The 20,695-nt window shown below is 37.8% G+C and overlaps 1 protein-coding gene across 6 annotated transcripts in view; it reads left to right on the top strand.

Moving 5' to 3' along the window:
• The window catches only part of HYCC2 (hyccin PI4KA lipid kinase complex subunit 2), a 51,266-nt gene extending 30,760 nt beyond the window's left edge, over positions 1-20,506 (top strand). For 4 of the 6 annotated variants that reach the window (XM_085066156.1, XM_085066155.1, XM_085066154.1 and 1 more), the window contains 6 exons: positions 180-275; positions 1,155-1,271; positions 1,936-2,023; positions 6,241-6,400; positions 7,570-7,737; positions 12,578-20,506. In XM_085066156.1, the coding sequence (XP_084922282.1) occupies positions 180-275; positions 1,155-1,271; positions 1,936-2,023; positions 6,241-6,400; positions 7,570-7,737; positions 12,578-13,182 (1,234 nt within the window). In that variant the 3' untranslated portion in view covers positions 13,183-20,506. The remainder of the gene's footprint in view (positions 1-179; positions 276-1,154; positions 1,272-1,935; positions 2,024-6,240; positions 6,401-7,569; positions 7,738-12,577) is intronic. The other 2 variants (XM_085066157.1, XM_085066159.1) reach the window with 2 other exon arrangements.
• The last annotated feature ends 189 nt before the right edge of the window (positions 20,507-20,695 follow it).

The raw sequence follows: 20,695 nt of genomic DNA, 5'->3' as shown, positions 1-20,695 counted from the left end.
AACCTTTGATAGCCTGTTTCAAGTTAGTGAATGATAATGAAGAGGATTAAAGGATTTGTATGTTTACTTTTGACACTTCTTCCTGTGAGGTGCTTTTTGAGTCGGAATTGTAGATTTCTTGCGTCAAATTTCAATGAAATATTAAGTATATAAACAATGCAAGATTTTGCTCTTTTCAGGTTTGAGGTGCTGAGCTTTCTTATGCTGTGCTACAATTCAGCTATTGTCTACATGCCTGCTTCTTCTTACCAGTCACTTTGTACGATGGGTTCCAGGTGAGACACTTGCCTTTGAAGCAGTCTTCAGGGTCATCTAGACTTTTAAATATTCATCAGTAAAGGAAAGTGCATTCTGATGGGGATGGATTGGTTCTTGGCATGCTTCCATCATTTTCACTTGAATTGTGGCTGTGCTAAATTTGCCAAATGTATTTAATTTTCCTGCATCTGAAAAATTAGATCTGTTCTTTGAACAGAGAAGCAAGACAACATTTTATATGCAAGGGATTTCTGTTGTTTTGGAAACAGTGCAGCAGTTGCTATGTGTCAGTGGCCTTGTTTTGCTTCCATGATGAAGATTCAGATAGTAAATTGGTACAATAAGGACATAATAAATTATCCTGTTTTTTATGTAGACATTATATGGAAAGGCAGGCCCCTTTTTCAAGGGTCAGAAATATTTTTTACAAGGCATCTGAGAGCAGTTCTCAAAACTATAGTATGTGTGTTATCTAACTTTAGGTATAAGGTGACTGCATGCTGTCATCATGCATTAGATGGGAGATTACATACTTCTCTTCTGTATCACCAAAATGTTTCTTTTATAGAAAATTGGTTTCAGTTACTGAATTTTAGGGAGAGTCTCCTGGCTGGTAGTAGAGAACATCTTGCCACCCTTGTTCTTTGGAAGCTGATTATGATTTGAAGCAAACAGGTGGAGTTCTTGTCAATACAGGAGTAACACTGAACTGTCAGTGAACTATCGAGGCACTGCTACAGAGCTGCTCTAATGATTAGGAATGCAACATAAGAATGTTCTATGTTGTGCACTTATATCTTGAAAAATAAATTTGAAATTTAACTAAAATCTCTGTGATATAAAGACATATGTAGTCTTTGTGGAGTTAATACTTTCTGTAATGGTGGTTTTTTTAGGCTGTGTGTGAGTGGATTTCCACGGCAGCATGAGAAACGCTGGAAAGAGCACTGTGGTAGAGTGGTGTTAGACCCTGACTTCATGGTGCAGCTGCTCACAGGTGTCTATTATGCCATGTAAGTGGACAAGGTCTCCTTACCTAAAGAGAAAGGTGTGCTTTACATGAATTAAAATACAAATGCCACTGGTTTTGTAATTGAATAGAACAGACTCATAACACAAGTTTATACTTGCCTAGTGTATTTCCCATTACTTGCTCATACAGCCAACAGATAATGTGAAAGTATTTTTGTCAGCATTGAATTAGGTGATCAAGGGCCAGCAGTAGGTGCTGAAGGGAGTTAGGCTTCTGGTTTCAGGTTTTTCTGCCTTACCACTACCACAGATACCTTCTGTTCACAAGCATAATGAGCTTGGGTGCAAAGATAAACTGATGAAATGCAGACCTCTTGAATGTCACTAGCATCTGAGGTAGCAAAAGTACATTTCTGGTGGAAATTCAGTTTTGCTAAGTAGCATTAATGTTTGCATATTGATCCAATTTTTTAAGTTTGTCCTGATTATGGCATCAATTTTGTCTTGTTTGCAGGAAACATGGACAGCTTTCTTGTTATACCAACAAGATAATAAAAAAAATACTTTGTACTGTTAAAAGAAGTGAATTTACAGTTGATAAATTTCCTACATAAGCAAACGTGTAAAAAGCTGGATTTGGGCAGAAAAAAAGACAAGTTTGTTTTCATAAGATGTGGAAGATAAATATCTGTCTTTACTTTTTAGATATAATGGTCAGTGGGAACTTGGCCAGGAGGTATTAGAGGACATAATTTACAGAGCACAGCTTGAACTCTACTCACAGCCCCTGCTGGTAAGAAACAATCCCTTGTAATTTATGGGCGTGGTTAAGAGGAGTGTGCGTCTGTTTCTGAAGTGGACTGATAATAAAAGCTTTTGTGTCCATTCACTCCACTATCAAATGCAAGTGATTTGTTAACAGCTGGTGTTTTCAACATAGCTATTTATACCATACTTTTTCTGCTGAGTATTAAGCCAGGGTGTTGAGATCTCCTAGGACTCATTGAGGCTGAAAGCTAGGATTTTGCTAATATATTACAGTTGGCTGAAAATATTTTCGTTGTTTTGACATAAGCTTAACTGAATAGTTGTATGTTATAGGACGTTGGTTGCAAAAAAGGTGTTTTCTTGCCTCTAGACCTTCCTCAGGACTGAGAATAAGCTGTGGGTTTTAACTGGTAACACAGTAAAGAAGGCAACAGCACGATAGAGCTGAAAGTGAAAAGGAGCTCCAATCCTGGAGTCAATACCAGATTTGTTTGATAAAAGTCACAGAGATCTTAATCTTTACCTTCTTTGGAGGAGAAGCAATAAAATGGAGTAGTGCTGATTGTTTGGGATGGGGATTTTTTCAGTTTTCACTGTATTTGCAGTTCCAGTCATAAAAAGAGAGAAAGAAATGGGGAGAGTGATGAAACTGGGCTGGATGCAGGCGGATGTGATTGGGAAAAGTGAGAATATTGACAGAGAGAAAGCAGAAGTTTTTGTCAGATGTAGGAATGAGAATCAAAAGAAGAGGGAAATTAAGGAGAATAAAGTAAAATAGATTGCTGTTTCAGTTTCTGCATCAGAATTGTGGCTAGAAGCTTATAGTCCTCCTCTGAAATAAGAGAAGTAAAATGTCAGTGCCTTTTACATAACTGACAAAGGAGCAGATTGGCAAAAATCTTTTTATGGGGCAATCTGCGATCACTCTTTTCTGAACTAAATTACATAAAATTATTCTCTAGCTGTATTAATATTGGCTGTAAAATTTATCTACAGGCTTTCTGACACTGCTGCATTTAAAATGCCTGGTATCCATTGAATTATTATAATGGTTCGTTTTGGAAATGACTCATCACTCCATCAGATTGAAAGTTTTAAATTAAATATTGAACCTGCTGAATTGGGCCATTCTGTCAAACCACTACATTTAAAAAGTGTGTAGGAAGATCTGGAATTTGACGATACGACAATTTTTAGTTTTCATTGTTCATTTTTAATCAGTTTGTCCTTAGAGATTACTTCTAGTTGTGAGAATCTTCTAGAATGCCTTTTTTTTTCCCCAAAGCTCCTATTGATTCTCCGTCCTATTGTCTGTTGTTGGTGACATCATGACATCACCAAATTTTACTCCTTCCTGATTGTCAGGTTTTTCCTGCATATGTATGCAGGCCTATCAGTGGAGTTTTTCTTCTTAGTACTCTGGTAATTTCCTGCTTCCTGTTTTGTTTTAGTAACATTTTTTAAAAGTAGCTTTAAGAAATTGTCAGTTTTATTAAAAAAATTACCTGCACGTCTTTGCCCCAATGCTATATTCAAGCAATATACATGTAATTGCTTGAATACACATATATAATGTATATTCAAGCAATTACACTTTTTCAAAGCTTTGAGCTCTTTCCTCTCCTTGCATTCTTCAGATGTGTATAATTTAGCAGCATTATAAAATTCTGTATTTTAAACCTAAATAAATATCATCTGGGATGCTTCACAGATAAGTTTCTAAGTTCAACTTCTCCCTAGGATTTCCTAACAGCAGCAAATTATTTGAAGTCTAGTTAATATTCAGGCAAACCCCCACATTAGGATTATTTTTAGATGTCTGTACTCAAGGTATTTGTGTAATTATGGGAATACTATCAGTTGTCATTACAATGAGAAACATTATGGTCCCTGTATTTGAGTGTGTTTCTTGGAGAAACATTTTTGACAATTTCGTAGATCCATGCTCCTCTTAACATAGGTTTTTATTGCCTGCAGAAGTAAAAATAAGCTTAAAAAAAACAACTGGAAAAATAGCATCAGAAACCTATGAAATATCTGTAATGTAGAAGTGGTCTTCTATCACTCTTACCCAGAGACTGCAGTGGAAAGGGCAGGAAGTAACACAAGGGAAAGGCCTTTTCTGGTTAAAGAGAAGTGCTTCTGTTAACAAACACTGGGTATTGGTCAGGAAACCTGAGAGCTTCTACAGAGACAAACCAATCACCAAATGTCAGAATTAGTACCACCTTGGACCTGGGGAGTAGACCATTTCCAGTCAGTCTTTACCTCTGAACAAAGAGTTCTGCCCTTTTTTCAGACAGAAATCCAAGTCTTCAGAGCAGAGACACAGAGGCTTTCCTAGTCCAGTGTACAGGAGCCATGGATCAGCAAGTCCCTATTGTGGCAGCAGCTTTATCCAATGCATTTTACTGATGCACTTACTGCTCTTATTGAATGTTCTTTCCTTAGAGCTCCTTTCTGGTAGGTAAGAGTGGATGTCTGGCCTGAAACCAGCCCTCCTTTGTCATTGATAGTTGCAGACTTAGCTTGCCAAGTCTGAATTGTGCTATGTGTTTGTTTTCCTGCTTTTCAGTGCTGGATTAGACATCATGAGCAAGTGTTTTTGCATCCTGAAAGATCGTGGTTTTGAGGGTGTTTTTGTCAGACGAGGACTGTGACTCATTCAGACTGGTTGTTCAGATTGTTTCTCAAAGATTTACTGTTGCATTAATTTTTATCTCCATATGGTTTTCCTCAGTCCCCAGAAGTACAATTTGTGCTGTTAGAAGGGGCCAGCTGTTAAAAGGTTCAACAAGCAGAAATACTCTGTCACGATTCTGATCATGTTGCAGAAGTCTTTTGCTATAATTTTTAGATCTTTCTGTACACTGACAAAGGTATCTACTCAAGAGGTAGCAACTCCAGTGAGCAGAATATGGGAAGACAAATACTTGTGTAATGTTGAACTTGATCTACTACTTTGGTTCAGTCAGCAGAAGTAAATTTCTGCAGTCTGTATTGGGATCAAGGACAGTGGGAATGCTGTTTGTACTATTTCAAGCAGATGGAAAGCAGAGTGATATGGAGCATTTCTGTGGTGATGCCAATAATCTTTAATGCTGGTTAGAAGTCAGACAGGAAGGCAGTGGAAATTATGTTTAATGTAGAGTTGCAGGATCACAACAGTAGCTGGAGATCAGGATCAGCCATGTGGCTGCCATTCCAGTCCCCTAGGACTAGTTTTTTTATTGCTGGTTAGCTGTATAATGTTAGTAAGATTTTTGGAAAATCAAGGTGTGTTTTATGGGTGGTGGTTTGGGTTTTTTTGGGGAGGGGGGAGGGAGGGGGGAGGCACTGAAGTTTCAAGGAATATTTTGTGTGTGTCAGCTTTGTTATTGTCACATATTGCATATGCCATGGAGAACCAGTTTGCTTTCCTGGAGCTGGTGTACAAGTTCACTTTTTTTGAGCAATTTACTTGTAAACTAGGAACCATTACTGAAAGTTGCTTTTTTCTTTTTTAAAGTAAACCTCTAATCTCACAAAGGTATTTTATGGGAAACTGAAAGAAGCAATTGAGACATCAAAGCCAAAAGATATTACTTGTGCTCCTCAAAGCTGCAAAACATAACTTCTGATTTATAATAGACTATTACAACCAAAAAAATTGGTTTAATAAATATGAATGTATTTTAATAATTTTATGCCCATTGCTTAGGTTGCAAATACTTTTTTTCTCTAAATAAATCTTACAAGTAACTGCAGTCTAATCCCCTTGGTTAGGTTCTGTTGGGGTTGTTTACAGGGAGGAGTGGGGAGTGGTATGGGGAAAGGTGTGGTCCTGTCCCCCTGTGCACAGGGCCACAGGCTGTTTGCATTCGCTTGGGCTGTTACTTAGTTCTGTTGACACTCTTGTCATAAAACATAAATGGTATTTGCCTTGTCATATTGCAGTCTCTCTTGGATGGAGACCTTCCTGTATATGTTGGTAACGCCTGTCATTGCAAATGGCAAAAATGGAACAAAAAAAAATTACCTCAAAAAGATGGAGAAAATTAACTTTGGTTTTGAGAATTAGGTTCGTGATGAGCTTTTCAATGTAGTTATCAACTGTGAATCCTGGGCATGGGGTCATCCATCTTGAGGGAAATTTGGCATGATTACCGATTCTTGCTTGTTCTCTGTATGCAGCAAGAGTCCAATATTGCCATTAGTGCAATCAAGGACAGTAGGTAGTACAGCATCTGACTTTTATCTTAGGTTGCAAATGCCATGAAGAATTCGCTGCCCTTTGATGCTCCTGATGCATCGCAGGAAGGCCAGAAGGTATTGAAAGTAGAAGTGACTCCAACAGTTCCGAGAATTTCTCGGAGTGCTATTACAACAGCTTCTATCCGTCGTCATCGCTGGAGGAGAGAAGGTGAGCTTTCTCTGCCAGAAGCACATATTATAATGTACTGTAATCATCATCATCACTGTAATCTGGCTTCTGAGTTTGAATGTTTACAGAACATTGGGGTGACTTTTGTTTGTTTGTTTTTGAAAAGTGATACTCATATAATATTTTACATCTTCAGAGCACTTCATGAACATGAATATTTGGGGTGTTCGTTTTGGTTTTGATTTTGTGATGAGCTGTGAGGTAGGTGAGAAAATTGAGAAACTGGAAAATGCTTAAGACTTCTTTTTTCCTCCATGTAACACAGTATGAAATTGTAGGGATAAAGTGTGGCTTAGAATTCGAGTTCTTTGTTTAATCTGCACTAAAACTCAACTGCCTCCCATCATAAATAGCTCAGGGAATGAATGGTAGCATCCAGACCTTAATAGGATTCCAGCTTCCTAAAGCTACGGTGGCAGTGGGAGAGGGAAAACTGAACATCACACTCCTACCTTCGTATGGCCAGTTTATTGAGGGGCCATAAGTAGGTTTGGATAGTTACGAATTAGTCTTTCTTTTTCCTTAGTGAGTACTTACATCGTATGGAAGCGTGCTTGACTGTATGAAGAAAAAAAAAGTGATCTTTACCTTGATGTGATGACATCTTCAGTGTAGGTGTAGCAAAAAGCTTGCTTTGAAATCACTTTGTCTACTTTTAAAGCTTTTTTTACTTCATGCACAAAACATTAGTTTAAAAAATCTGCATAAATCAATGAAGGTAAAAAGGAGAATAACATAAGAATCAACTGAGAGTAAAGAGTCAGAAAACAGAAATTCTGTATTTTCCTGTGGTATATTTTTTCCCCTTTTATGTTTTATTATTCTTCTTGGTCACGTGCAAAAGGATTTGATGACCTCTGCTCTTCAGCTGAATTAGGATGTCCAGGACAACAAGTAGCTGTTTCCTGTTTTCAGGACTCTGCGTCATGTTTGTCTTCACTGTAGTTGTCTTTATATTCATTTGCTGGTCTCTGGTCTACAGTACAGCCCACCTGTCCCTTCCTGTGGATGTTCTCACCACTTTTAACTAAGCATGGGTAGTGTTTTGTGTTTGTTCCATGTCCGCATAAACCTTCTATTTCCCTGCCTGGCTTGGAATGCCAAGAAAGGAATAGAAAAGCACTAAAATGTTATATGTTGAATCCCAGATGGCTTTGACTTCTCAATCGAGGCTGACTCAAGCATTCCTGGCTCACCGATCCAACACGGCTCCACAGACCTAGGGATCAAACGTGAGCAAGAGGGGGAGGTGCTGATGCGCAGGACCCCTGAGCATGGCTTCCTGGAGCCCACCTTGGCAGCAGCCACAACAGAGGGTAGGACAGAGATGAGGAGGCAGAAGTCAGTGAGGCAGTTGCTGGAGGAGGATCCTGGCTCCCTATCCCCAAGCAGAACTTCTTTCCATTCTAGTGTGTGTTTCCGCTATCCCAGGGTGTATTAGCTTTCTTTGCAATACACACATCCCCTATATACCTAACATCAGGTCAGGAACTACCTTTTGTTATCATGTGGGCTGGCCTGGGGCTTGCATCTGTGTGGTGAAACACTGCTTGGCATGGCACAAAAAAAAAAGAAAAAAAAGATGGGTAATATCCAAGAGCTTTGGGATTGCTTGGAAACTTTCTATTACTGAGCATGTTTAATCTGATATTAAGAAGAAAAAAAATGCACCAAATGAATGTTAATCTAATCCTGAAAAGTAGACAGTATAGAGTATAAAAAGATTTGGCTACAACTTAGTTAAAATAGTTTCTCACTAGTCTGCAGTGTTTAAATTTTCAAGAATGAAGTTTCTTGTTCCCACTAAAAGTCAAGTCTATCTAAAACAGGTATACAATTGTTGATGTTTTATTTGTCAGTCATCCTTTAATTGAATATTCACATATATGCAACTCATTTAGATCTGGCTGCTCTACAAGCACCAAAAAAGCGCTTCTGTTTTCAGGAAGAAATACAGTTGTCATGTTTCTAAAAAGTTCAGAAACAATTACTGCTTGCTTTCTCAGTCATGCTGTCCACACGAATGCTGTAGGGGTTCATAGGTCTGCATTGCAGCCAAGAACAGCAGATAGAGTAGATGGTAGAATTTTATTTTGCGTAAGTTCATCTGTTTTCAAGTAAAGATGATTTTCCTTGATGAAAGACATAGTTTTAAGTACTGAACTTGAATCATTATTTCGTCTCAGAGATGAGGATTAATTTCTTACAGATTCAGCTAAACTTATTTTCAAGTATTCTCCTATCTTAAGTCTTCTCTATGTGAACACTGCTTTGGTGTTTCCAGCCTCTATAAGGACATTAGTTGATAAAAAATTAGATTTATTTGCATGTTCAGATATAAGCTACATAGGTTTCAGATTTGTTCTTCAGGAAACAATAATCTGGAGAATTTGGAGACTTAAATGTAGTGTTGTCACAGAATTGTTACCCCTAAACAGTTGCTATAGAAAAATAATTAAGATCTCATGCTTCTGTAGAAGAGAGTGGCGTAAAGATACTTAGTGCAGGTTTCTAATCTACTTGGTGCATTATGAATTTGAGCATGCTCAGTAAATGATCCTGTCTTCTCTTAAATTCACTTTTCACTTGGTCTTACTCCATTTTATAACTCTTTGCATGTGCATGACCTGAAGGATATAGAGAAGTCCTGAGCTGCAGAGAACCTTCTGGGACAGACATTAAGTAGGAAGAGAAGTTGATAAAGATGATGCATTTTAGTCTTGATGAAGCCATTGATACAATTTGGCATACTATTGGATAAGGCATCATTCCACATTCTCTCCTTCAATACAAATGGATTGAATATCATTTACTTCTGTAACATGAGCAATGTATGATTACATTCTTGAGCAATCTGAATTCTCCGGCTGATAGCATCTGGGAGAAGGCCAAGGAAAGGAGTTTGGCTTGATTATCAACATAGATAACATTACGTGTGTGTGTGTGTGTGTATATCCAGGGGTCTTTTACTTTTCTGATGCTGATTCCACAGAAAGTTTCAGCCAGAAAATTCCCTCTCATAAATACCAGTTTGATATCAAACAACACAAGGAGAGACTGATCACTTCCAGTGACTTTTCGATTTTCAGGTACAGGAAGGATAAACTAAAAGCTAAAAATGATTTTAAAAAGGTGTATAAAACCCCTTCTTCAGATCAGTATTTTGACCCCTTAAGTAGAAAAAGTCAAACCTTCAAGAATGACTCAGAAAGCTGTACAGTGTATTCTGCTTCCAGGTGGTTGCAGCTGTGGTTATGTGCACTATTTTGGGTCAATGGTGAAGATTGAGTCTATATCTACAGTACTTCTTGTGTATATGCATAAATAGCAAATTTTTTGAGGACAGATTTATTCTGATAAGGAACAGTGAGAGTCCTGAATGCACACTGTAGTGCAGTGGATATGATTTCTGCTGGGTTGCACTGTCACTTTCTCTTTTGGCCTTAAAACAAAGAGTTCTTGGAAGGGAGTAGATTTTTAATTTTTCCTTTTTAAATTGTCTTGTTGGCCTATTAGAAGCAAAAGAAAGAAAAAGAGGTAAACCCTGTTGTTACATCATCCTGTTTGTTCTTCTTCTCAGAGAATGTAAGTTTTTATTATTTCTGAGGGCAGTTTTTAGAGGAAAAATAGGAAGTCTTAGGAAAGAATTGTGTTTGCTGAATTACACTAATCCTGAGAACTTCTGTAGGTATGTGGGTCTGACTAGAGAGAAATTCTCTTGCATGTTGTCTTCTCTATCTTCTTCATTTTTGAGCACTGCTGAGCAGCTTGGGCCTCTGTATAGTTGCAGCACCCAAAAGCTTGCAACAACCCCTCTCAGTCTTGTCTTTAAATGCTGTGGATAAAATGCCACTTTTTCAGTATAACTATTCTGCTTCATTCTCCCTGAACAGGAATGTGTGCTTTAGCATCTTGTCACTCAGCAATGTTTTAACATAAATTTTGAAAACTACTAATGTTCTTGTAATAATACAGAACATAGCAGTGTTGTGTGGAGATACCTTCTTACAAGTTCCACATCTTTCTAATGAATAAGAAGGGCTTGAGAGGGGGCTTCAGCTGCTTCTCTTGCTGCTTGTAACCCAACATGCTTTCATCCAGCTTTGCATGATTATATAAAGAAACATAAATGTTGGTTAATTGAAAAAGTGGTCTTGCTTTTGGTATGTTCCAGTAATGTCTGATTTTTATCAATATTTTTGATTGTGTGTGGGAAGGTTGGAGGGGGGAATGGCAATGTGGTGCATTGTGAATTTTATCACTGTCTAGTGTAAGAAAGGAGGTCAGGTATGTCTCAAGGAGAAGATGAAGACCTAGTTTGACCAAACAGGGTGAGCAGGAAGCAGGGAAAGTATATGCATTTTAAATATGGTTACAGGAAGTTAAAGCAAGTAATACACCCTTCATTTTAACCGCTGCCCTTGGAACCTAAGGAGCTTTTTTTATAAGGCTGAAGGCTTAACCAAGGAAGGAAAACTGCAGTAACATGAGCTATATTACCTTTTTGTTTCTGGGAGACTAATGAGTCAAATAGAACTACATAAAACTACAGAATCATCTCTCATTGCATTGTTTTGAGAGAGGCTGAGAGTGGTCTGATTTGGAGATGTCTAAATATCTTTTGTTAGCTGATACACAGTAATGGTAATTCCACAGCAAAGTTTCCCAAAAAGAAGTAGTAAATATAGAGCAGAAATATTATCCCTGTAAAGTTTTGGGGCTGCATTACACCTCAGAAACGTAAAATTGGATCAGGCTGTATTCCTGCTACATATCGGTTGCAACACTGAAAGCTTTCTCTCTGTTCCCTTTGCCACAATGTAAAATGTTCTTTAGCTAACAGTCAGCATGAGTGGTTGAGCTTCCGCTCAAATTACTCTCTAATACACTTGCCACCATGTTTCTCCTATTCCACAAAAAAGATTTAAACATGTTTGCTTGGCCACAGGCTGGGCCAAACAGTCTTAACAGTGGAGCAGTACAGTGGCTCTAGCTGGGGTGGGTCTGTATTTCTTAAAAATAATCAGGCTGTATGACTTTTACAAAGAAAAGCAAAATTATTCTAGCCTGAATGACTCTGTTTTTGCTAACATGGTTAAGATCTACACATTTTTCTCACTGAAAGGAGATATATGAAGCAAAAACTCTACCTCTATTTTGAGTTTTGAAAATTGAATGCTGCTCAGTTTTCTACTAAAACCATAACTTCTATTGAGTACTTGGAGCTTAGAAAAAGACTGGAATAAGATTAAAAGAAAAAAGGTACTTGTGTGCAGCCCTAATCATATTATAGGCCTAAAAATAAGGATTTAAGAAATAATATGGTAAGGCTTTTATATTCTCTTTGAGATTCCAGTCAAAAGCACAGTGCCTTTTCTACAACATGAAGTGTTTCAGAGATTAGATTTCTCTTAATTGCAAGAGTTGCCTGTTTTTTCCTCTCTGAAAAATGTAGATATTGAGATAAAAGTCAATATGGTAGAAGCAGCTGGATGGAATTGCTGTGAATGCAGGGAGGATTGAATTTTGGAGGAGAGAGAACTAGGAATTAGGTTAATCTCCAATAGAAAGTACAGTCACATTGTTCTAAGTGCCAACTACACACAACGGAAGCTTTCTACCTCTGTTGGAACATTCTCATTGGTAGCCTAGGAAGTAGCCTAATTCTGAAGCTTACTGAGCACTCACCAGGACTTACTCTGACTGGAAGAGATCCTTAGATCTTGTCTCAAAATAGGATGAAAATAGCCTGAAAGGGTGGTGGGTTTGTTTTGGTTGGTTTTTTTAATGGCATGTAGTAGGAGAATAGGGTAGCAATATCTACATAGAGCTAAAACAAATTAACCAAATGGGACCCAATACTTCTTGTTTATAGACAAAGTTTGGGACCAATATTCTGACTGATAAAAATATTACAGACGAAAGATCAATCAAGCTCAGGGAGCACTTACTATTAGACTCTTATTTTGCTAATTATGTCAGGGAAATTATTGGCTGGGAATCCAAAAAACTTTAAGCAAGTGGAATCCAACTGAATTAGCAAATGAGGTTTGTTTTGAAATTCTGTACATGTCTTTGTCTTCGTGTAACTTGAATGCATTCTGTGTGTTCTGATTGGTTTGGGGGGTTTTTGGTTGCTTCTTTATTTCTTAATAGATGCCGAAGGTGTAAATGGAAGAGAGGAGTCTGTGAACCTTAATGATGCTGATGAAGGATTTTCATCGGGAGCTTCCCTCAGCAGCCAGCCAGCTGGGACCAAACCTCTGTCCTCTGTATCCCAGAAGGGCAGCTTAAGGAAAACAGCAAGTGGGCGTTCTGCTAAGGAGAAAGAAAACTCTTCTGCAGCAAAATCCAATGAGAGCCCTCGAGATTCAGTAGCTCGAAAGCAGTACACACACCAATCCACTGACCTGGATGGAGATATAATTGAGATGACACCTACTAAGAAACACCTCAGCCTGCCTGCTGGGCAGGTGGTGCCAAAAGCCAACAGTTTGGGCCTGATCAGGACCGCCAGTGCTTCCTCCAGTAAATCATTTGACTATGTGAATGGCAGTCAAGCAGGCTCCAGTGTTGGAGCTGGTACAGAGGGTTTTTCCAGTCTAGCAGCTGGCAACACCAATCGGTTTTCAACTATCAGCCTACAGGAGGACCGACTAGGCCAAGCTGGGGAAGGTAAAGATCTCCTTTCCCCAGGAGCTCCCCTAACCAAGCAGTCTCGATCTCCAAGTTTCAATATGCAGCTGATATCCCAGGTGTAACTTTGACTCCCTTCCTTAGTATTCCCTCTTTCTCCTTAATCCCTAGCAAGTTCATCCTTACGCAAAACGTGAACCATCATCCCACAGTGTGAAAATACTGACTGTTGTGATCTTGTTTGGTTTCGCTATCATACTGTATTACTGAAACAGCAATAATTCTTCCCTCACCTTCATCCTCCTTCCCCCTTGTAAACATGGTTGTGAAGCAGTATATAATGTACTGTATGCCTTTTTCCATGCCTTCCTTTCTCCTTGGGTGATGTGCAATCCATCGTAGGCTGATCAGTCCCATTTCAACACTGTGAGACTGGAGACACCGGCGGAAATGGTGAATGTGATCCCTATGAGATGATGCTTTGGCTTTGTTAAGAAATAGAAACGGGTTTGTTTTCTTGGTCTACAGTACTGCAAAGACTACTGGATCCTGACTTGTCTTTCTCAGAACCAGGAGTGCCTCAGAGATTCTAGTGTGACTTTGGACCTCTCTGAGTCTGTGCAATCAATTCTGGGGAGGGGATTGTCATTGCTGCTCCTGGCTGCCTACAGCACTTTTTTCATTAAAATGAGGGTAGTTTTTTCTTGACTGCCCCCAGTCTCTCATCCCAGAAGCTTTTGATGTTCAGCAACTAAGACATGCATATTAAGAAGCTGTTTTCCCTCGGAGAGAGGATTCTAAGTTGATAATGTAAATGTAGGTTACAATGCACTTCTAATGGCGTTGTAGCCATTTGTAATGTTACATGTCTTCCCCTCCAGGACACAGGGTCATTCTGCATTTAGACAAAAAGTTAGACACCACCATGCTGTTAAAGCAATTTGGTTTGTAAGTGGGAAGGAAACACTACTTTCCCAGGAAATAATGGCTAGGTCTGCTTCATTTTTGTTGTTGCTGTTGTGAGGTGCTGATCACCGAAACGAAAGGTGTATTCGGGTAAAGAGTATTTCTCAGGCTGCTTTCTTTGGTATCATGGCTGTTGGGACACCCCCACCCATTTCAGCTGCTTTCTCAATGTCCCTGAATTTAATCATGGAGTCATTTGAGGAATCCTGCAGTCCAGACAAACCATACTCTCAAGGTGCTGTCTCAGGGATAGAGACAATAGTTTGCTAGAAACACTGAAGTTTCAATGTGAAATGCTTTTCTAGCAATGCCGTTTGTGCAAAGGGGTACTGACAGTCCTTTTTTTTTTTTTTCCCAGAAGGATCACAATTCATTGCCTTGTTATAAATAATCTGTTGAATTTTTTTAACTCTTATTTTAGTGGATTGGCCCTACTCTAGAAAATTCAGAACTCGTGCCATTGAGCCAAGCCTTGAATGTATATGACTGGTGTATGGGCACTGGCTGGTACTGATGTTAGAGGACACTGCTTAGAAGCACATTTCTGGTTACACAGGAGAATGTTTGTCATTCTCTCTCCATCTCTCTGTATTTCTTTTTAGATTGATAGAGAGAAAAAGGGAAAGTTCATCCTCTCTGCTTAAGTCCTGTATGACATCTTGGAAGTTTACAAACTGTAAACCTGCAGGAAGGAGTTAGGATTTTTATGGGGGCACTTTGGTTTCGCTGTCACTGTGAACGATAAATGTAAGCCGTTACAAACAGCAGCCTCTCTTTGAATGATGGTCTTTAAGACATTCAGAACAATGAATGACATGGTGTGGTATTGCTGATAGTTGGTTTTGGTGGGGATTTTTTTTCTTTGTTTGTTTGTTTTAAAGCTTTATTTCCAATAGAACTTTTTTTTCAAATTCACATTAAAATTAATTTAAATATTTGAAGGGGTTTTTTGTGGTTTGATGAATCATTTTGGTAGCCTAGTCATCATATCATGCATTCATGAAGTGAATTTAGTGGCATCTGATGTAGAAATTCAGTTAAAGGGTAAATAGACTCATCAGAAAGAAAACCTGACAGTTTCTAAATGGAAGTTAATCTTTAAGGACCTCCAGTCATACACAGATGAAACTAAGGCAAAGCTGAGATGAAGCTACAAGGCTTACATTTATGTAAAAATGTCAAAAGCTGTATAAGGTTAAAACTTTTCATTGTAAAATAAAGTTTTGCTAGTGGAGACAGGTGGTAAATCATGACTGGAAATACAGAGTTTATACTTTGTAGATACTGTCAGAAAAGAAATTTGCTTAAATATTTGGGAAATAAAAGGTCAGGAGTGTCAGCTAATTTTCTAAGAATTACTTAATTTTAGTATTTTGAAAAGTAAAGTTGTTCATTAGTAAGGTTCTCTGCTTTCTATATTTGCCATTGTATGCATTCCTCCAGAAGTTTTAGGACACTTGAATTGGCATCAGGTCAAATTTTACAACCCATTTTTACAGCTTTTTTTCTTCTGTGTGGGGCCCCACACTATTAAAACTATTTCAGGAAGGTGAGACAGCTTTACTGGCTTCAAATAGGGAAGTCAAGTGTACATGCATAAATTCGAATTGGCGAAAACCTCAATCAAACTACCTTTTAAAATATTTTTACAGTTCTTGTTTTGATCATGTGCCTTTTGTTGCGGTTTCATTCATAGTATTTTGGTTTGCTCTTGTGTATATATACCTATTCCGTATCAGTCTTTTTAAAAAGAGTTCAAATTTATCCCTGTAAAAAAATGTTTTCTATGTGCCGATATGGTACATCTGTAACTTCTCAAAATTACCCTTTTAGTGCAGTGTTTCAGTTGTGGGAGCTTGTTTTGTTGTTGTCCAGCCAAGTACTGTTTAACATTTATCTTACAAATCAAGTCATCACTCTACCAACCAGCTGTAGGAACAGGCTTTGCAGTGCTGTGTATCATGTTTGTCATTAATGCTTCTAGATGTGTCTCAAACTATGCTAAAGGTGTGTCAAGATTGTAGCAAATCTTTACACACTATGTTCAGTACATTTCAAAGTACTGTGGTAGAAATAAAATTAGAAGTGTCTGGGATATGGGTGGAGGGAATGATCTGCTGGTTTTCTGGTTATGTATGCTAAATACTAAACAAAGTACAAAACATACATAAATTTTCTAACACCTGTGACAAATGTTTAGACTTAAATCAAACCTCCTTATCCTAAATTCACTGCTGTCTCTTCTTTTAGAACATTTGGTACTTGAGGCACTAGATTTAGATTTCTGCAGTGTTTCAGTGCAACTGCAGCAGTATAAAAGAAGGACAAGAAGCAGAACACTATGATTTTTCCCTCCATATGTGTGTGTGCATGCACATACATGCAATTCTTAGGTGAGGAAGGGTGGATACTATATTCTGATGTATACATACACTTCAGTAGGGAAAAATGAAGTACTCCTTGATACGCATCACAATATGCTGCCATTTTGCAACTCATTTTGTTGGGCTTTGTAATTTTAAAAAAATACAAAATGTTGGGATTATGAACTCTAGCTTGATTATCCTTTTCAGGGATTTATTGTGAGCAGCTTTTTGGTTGAAAGGTGTTTGAAAGATGAACCATATTTTCATCCTGCAGATAGCAAAGTCATGAAGTAAAAATACCTATTAAAATTAATGTTGCAAGATCACAGTTTAAATTGCTGTATTAGCCCTTTAGTTTTCATTTGGAAAACTTCATAAAATATGAATACTTCTGTATGACTGTCCATTTTAAATGCAGATTTCTTTGAACAACCTTTCTGATGTGAATTTGAAGTTTTTTAATAGTATACTTCATTCTGTAATGCTGAACATCATGTTGCAGCCAGTAAGCATTAGATCTAATACTTGTAGTTCACAAGTGTGTTGGTCTTAAATATGTTTCCAACATACTTCTGCTAGCTTTAACATAATTAAAGTCATCAAAATAGTGAGAAAAAAAAAGTTTTCTGACAAAGTATTTATTTGCACTACTTGTGAATACTGGAGTTTACTGGGACAGGGTTTTTTCTCACCATGTGAGGTTTACTTGTGTGTGAGTAGGTACATTTGTCACGTGTTGACAATCAATTGCCTCAACTGTGTGTATACTGTATGTAAATAGGAACGTATTTTTCAAGATTAAGGGGGAAACCTGCATCTTAGTGGTGGTAAAGCTACTCTGCAGTAATGTGACCCCAACTCTAACTGCTTTTTGTCTCCAGATACTATGTGGTTTGTTTTACTTCTATAATGAAGATTATTAGTGTTCTTGGAAAATTCTAGCTCCAGGGAAATATTCCTCAATATTTAATGTATAACATGTTCAGAGAATTATATTTTGAAAAATTAATTTTGGAATAGATAATTCTATGCTATGGCTGTATTTTAACATAAGAGTTTGAACTTGTCCTATTATCTCATGAACCAATGGCTATCTTCTTTAAGTATTCAGCATTTTAACTTTGGTCACAAACCAAACATTTTAGTTTATCTCGGCTTACAAATTTAAATTAATTTGAAGACTAAGAGAGAACCAAGAATAACATTTTGAATAAAATCATAAAAATCAAGCTGTACAGTATGGGTATTGTGCTCATAATCCTAGAGGAGGTGTGGAAAATATAATGGAATATGTTTGAATGAAATGTATGTTCTGCACACAAAAAAAAAAAGTACTTCGATGTTAGATCTAATAATCTCATCCTTAAATTCTGTCATTGCCAAAGATATTCCTACCTTGGCATGTTTAATACAGCATTAAAGCCACTAGCTAGGTGTCATTTGTAACAACCCTTTATATCATAGGAATAGTTTTCGTCAGAAGAGTAAACGTGCCCATTTTATTTCAGTTTCTTTAGGATAATTGCAGGACTAAAGTTGCAAAATATCGCTCCTATTCAGTCATGCTAAGCAAAGAAGCCAGATCCTCTGTGCTTGCATTGCATTCTGGATTTATATAGGATTTTTCAATATTTCATGTTTCCTTCAGTGTTTTAAATGCTATTTGTTTCTAGCATATGGGCCTTAATTTCTGTTGATTATTTTTGGTTTTTCCCCCACTGGCACTTGGACAAACTTTGCTGTTGAAAGCTTTTCTGTCGGTGATTCAGAGTAGTAAATCATGACATGAGTGTTGTGCCAGGGAATACATGTATCAGTCTGTCAAAATTTGTATATCACGACCAACTGAAGAGACAAAATGCTTGCCTGCCTCTTCCACAGTGCTGGAAGATGATGGTGAGCTGTGAGCACCTTGGTTTGTTCCTGAAAACAGTTAAGTGAGTTTTGCAAGACTGATATGTATGAGGTTTTCCACATAGTCCTTATGAAATTTTATTTAAAATAAATCTTGGAACAGGATTTTAAAACAACAGCCAACCATTTTAGATAAACTTGCCTAGTAAGTTTGTCAAGTGTTAAGGCCTGTGACATTAAAAGTTTAGAAGTAAGCTGCACAAGTCTTAAGGGTACCTTACAGCTTCAAGAAAAGGATTTAGTAAAAATCTGTCTCATGTTATTTGTCTGTATTTGAGATTTAATGAAAAAAAATACATTTTTTGCTTCCATCCTTTTATTTATTTTTCTTTAGGCTATACCTCTCCCTGGATTTTTTTTTTTAACTTTGTTCATCAGATTTTACCAAAGGTAGTATCTGAGGGACCAACTGAATTTAAAATGGTCCATAAATTATCCCTTCTATAATAAAGGATTACTAAGCTTTTTCTGTGAGGAGCTGTTGATGGGAACAGATGTATATTAAAGCTTTGTATCTGTACAGTAAAACGTTGCCCTATATTTTAGCTTGTGCATGATGAGCAGAGTGATGAGATCAAGTCTTATTGACCAGCTACTTGGTTGTGAGCTCCCAGTGTTTTACAGTCTGTAAGATTTAAGCGGTTTTAGAGAAGACTATCTTTGCATTCTGATAGAACTTTAAAAAGCAGTTTAAATTTTGACTCTTGAAAATATTATTAATCATTCATTAAAGTGTTGTTTAGAATTCACACAGTTTTTGTTTTAGAGGGTAAAATGGTCAGGGGAGATTTCTGTTTAGAAGTGTCTGCTCTGAAGTGTCTCTATGGTGCTTTGTCATGGAAACTTCCTTACAAATCAGTAGTGAATCCTATGTGTTTGACTCCTCATCCTCCCCAGAACTGATCATAAAACAGAAAAAGTAGAGCAACCTTTTACCTTTAGTTCTAAAACAAGTACTTGGGAGTAACAGAAATACCGGCTATTGACACTGTTCTTTCTGTTCAGACAATTATTGTTGTTGTGCTAGAATTTCATGTTATTAGTTTATGAAAAATGCAAGTAGTAAAAACTTTGTGGCTTCAAGTATACAGTAGATGTGAGTTAACAATCACTCAGGATAAATCAACATGTCAAAGTATTAATAGATTCCTAGTACTGGGGTGTGTGGTGTGTGTGCGTGTCAGTGTGTCAGTGTTCAATGATTACTTTGAAACAAGACTTCTGTTTTCTTGCACACAGTGCATACTTTAGGGGTGGATATTACTAGCTGGTTATTTATGGACAAATACCATATGATTAAATAAAACTGAGTAATTTAACACTTTTTTCATATTGAAGATTCCAGGAAAAAGCTAATAAAGATTTTTAATAATCAGCTACTCTTAATACATTTTAGATTTACTATGGTAGCTTTTATTTGCTATTAAAAGACCCCAACAATTAAATTGATATATAACCCATGCTGCATTTTTTAAATTTGTAATTCCTGTACTTGACAATGAGTTTTTTGATCTGTTTTTGTCCTTGTGAGAATACAGGATTTGCTCTCTGTTTTCCTAGCAAAAAGAAACATTCTGCAAGGGTTAAAAGATTATTTTCTTACTTTCTTCTGTCATACCAGGTTTGTTTCTCTGAACTAAGGTTTCTGAGGATTTTTACTACTTTAGCATTATGTAATCTCATAGAAGGAGCATAAGCAGCACGCAGCCCACTTGTTGTGGACACACAGGCTAGACAGAAGGACACAGATGGGTGGTGTGAGCCCCTCTTCACCAGCACAGCCCTGCGTGCTGGTGTGAACCCCAGATGTTCGACATTCGGTACTGGTGAAGGACTAAATCAAACAGGTTTTTATAACCGTGACCTCTGCTGTATGATGTCCTTTAACCTGGGACCAGGGAAAGTCTTCATTCTTAGTCCTGAAGAAGGCACGTATTGAAGATCACGTTCTTGGTGCATGTAAGCCATTATCTTAATTGTCTTACTGAGCTGGTTCATGCTGTTGACTTGTTGAAATGTGAAATGTAGTTACTATTGACTTTGTAAATACCTGCCAGAGAAGAAATATAATTATTTTAAATCATTGTAAATAGAGATGTATAAAACTCGACACAATCTGCAATGCAGAAAGAATTATATATATATATATAAAAATCTATAAAGATGTTAAATAAATATCGTGCTGTTTCTGAACAGAAATGAACCCGTTGTGCCCTGCTGGTTTCTAACAGAGTGACTGGTGCTGTGGGGGCGGGCCGGGCCGTGAGGGGAGCTCGCCGGGGGGAGGAGGAGCTCGTCTCGGCTGTTCCCGCTCGCGGCTCGCGGCGGCTTCGCGTCGCCACAGCGACCCCGGGCACGAGCCTCGGGAACGCGCGCCCGCCCGGGGGCGGAA

Source organism: Lichenostomus cassidix, chromosome 7 (genome assembly GCF_008360975.1).
Source record: "Lichenostomus cassidix isolate B80296 chromosome 7, HeHo_3.0, whole genome shotgun sequence".
NCBI lineage: Eukaryota > Metazoa > Chordata > Aves > Passeriformes > Meliphagidae > Lichenostomus > Lichenostomus cassidix.
This window is presented reverse-complemented; position numbering and strand designations above follow the sequence as displayed.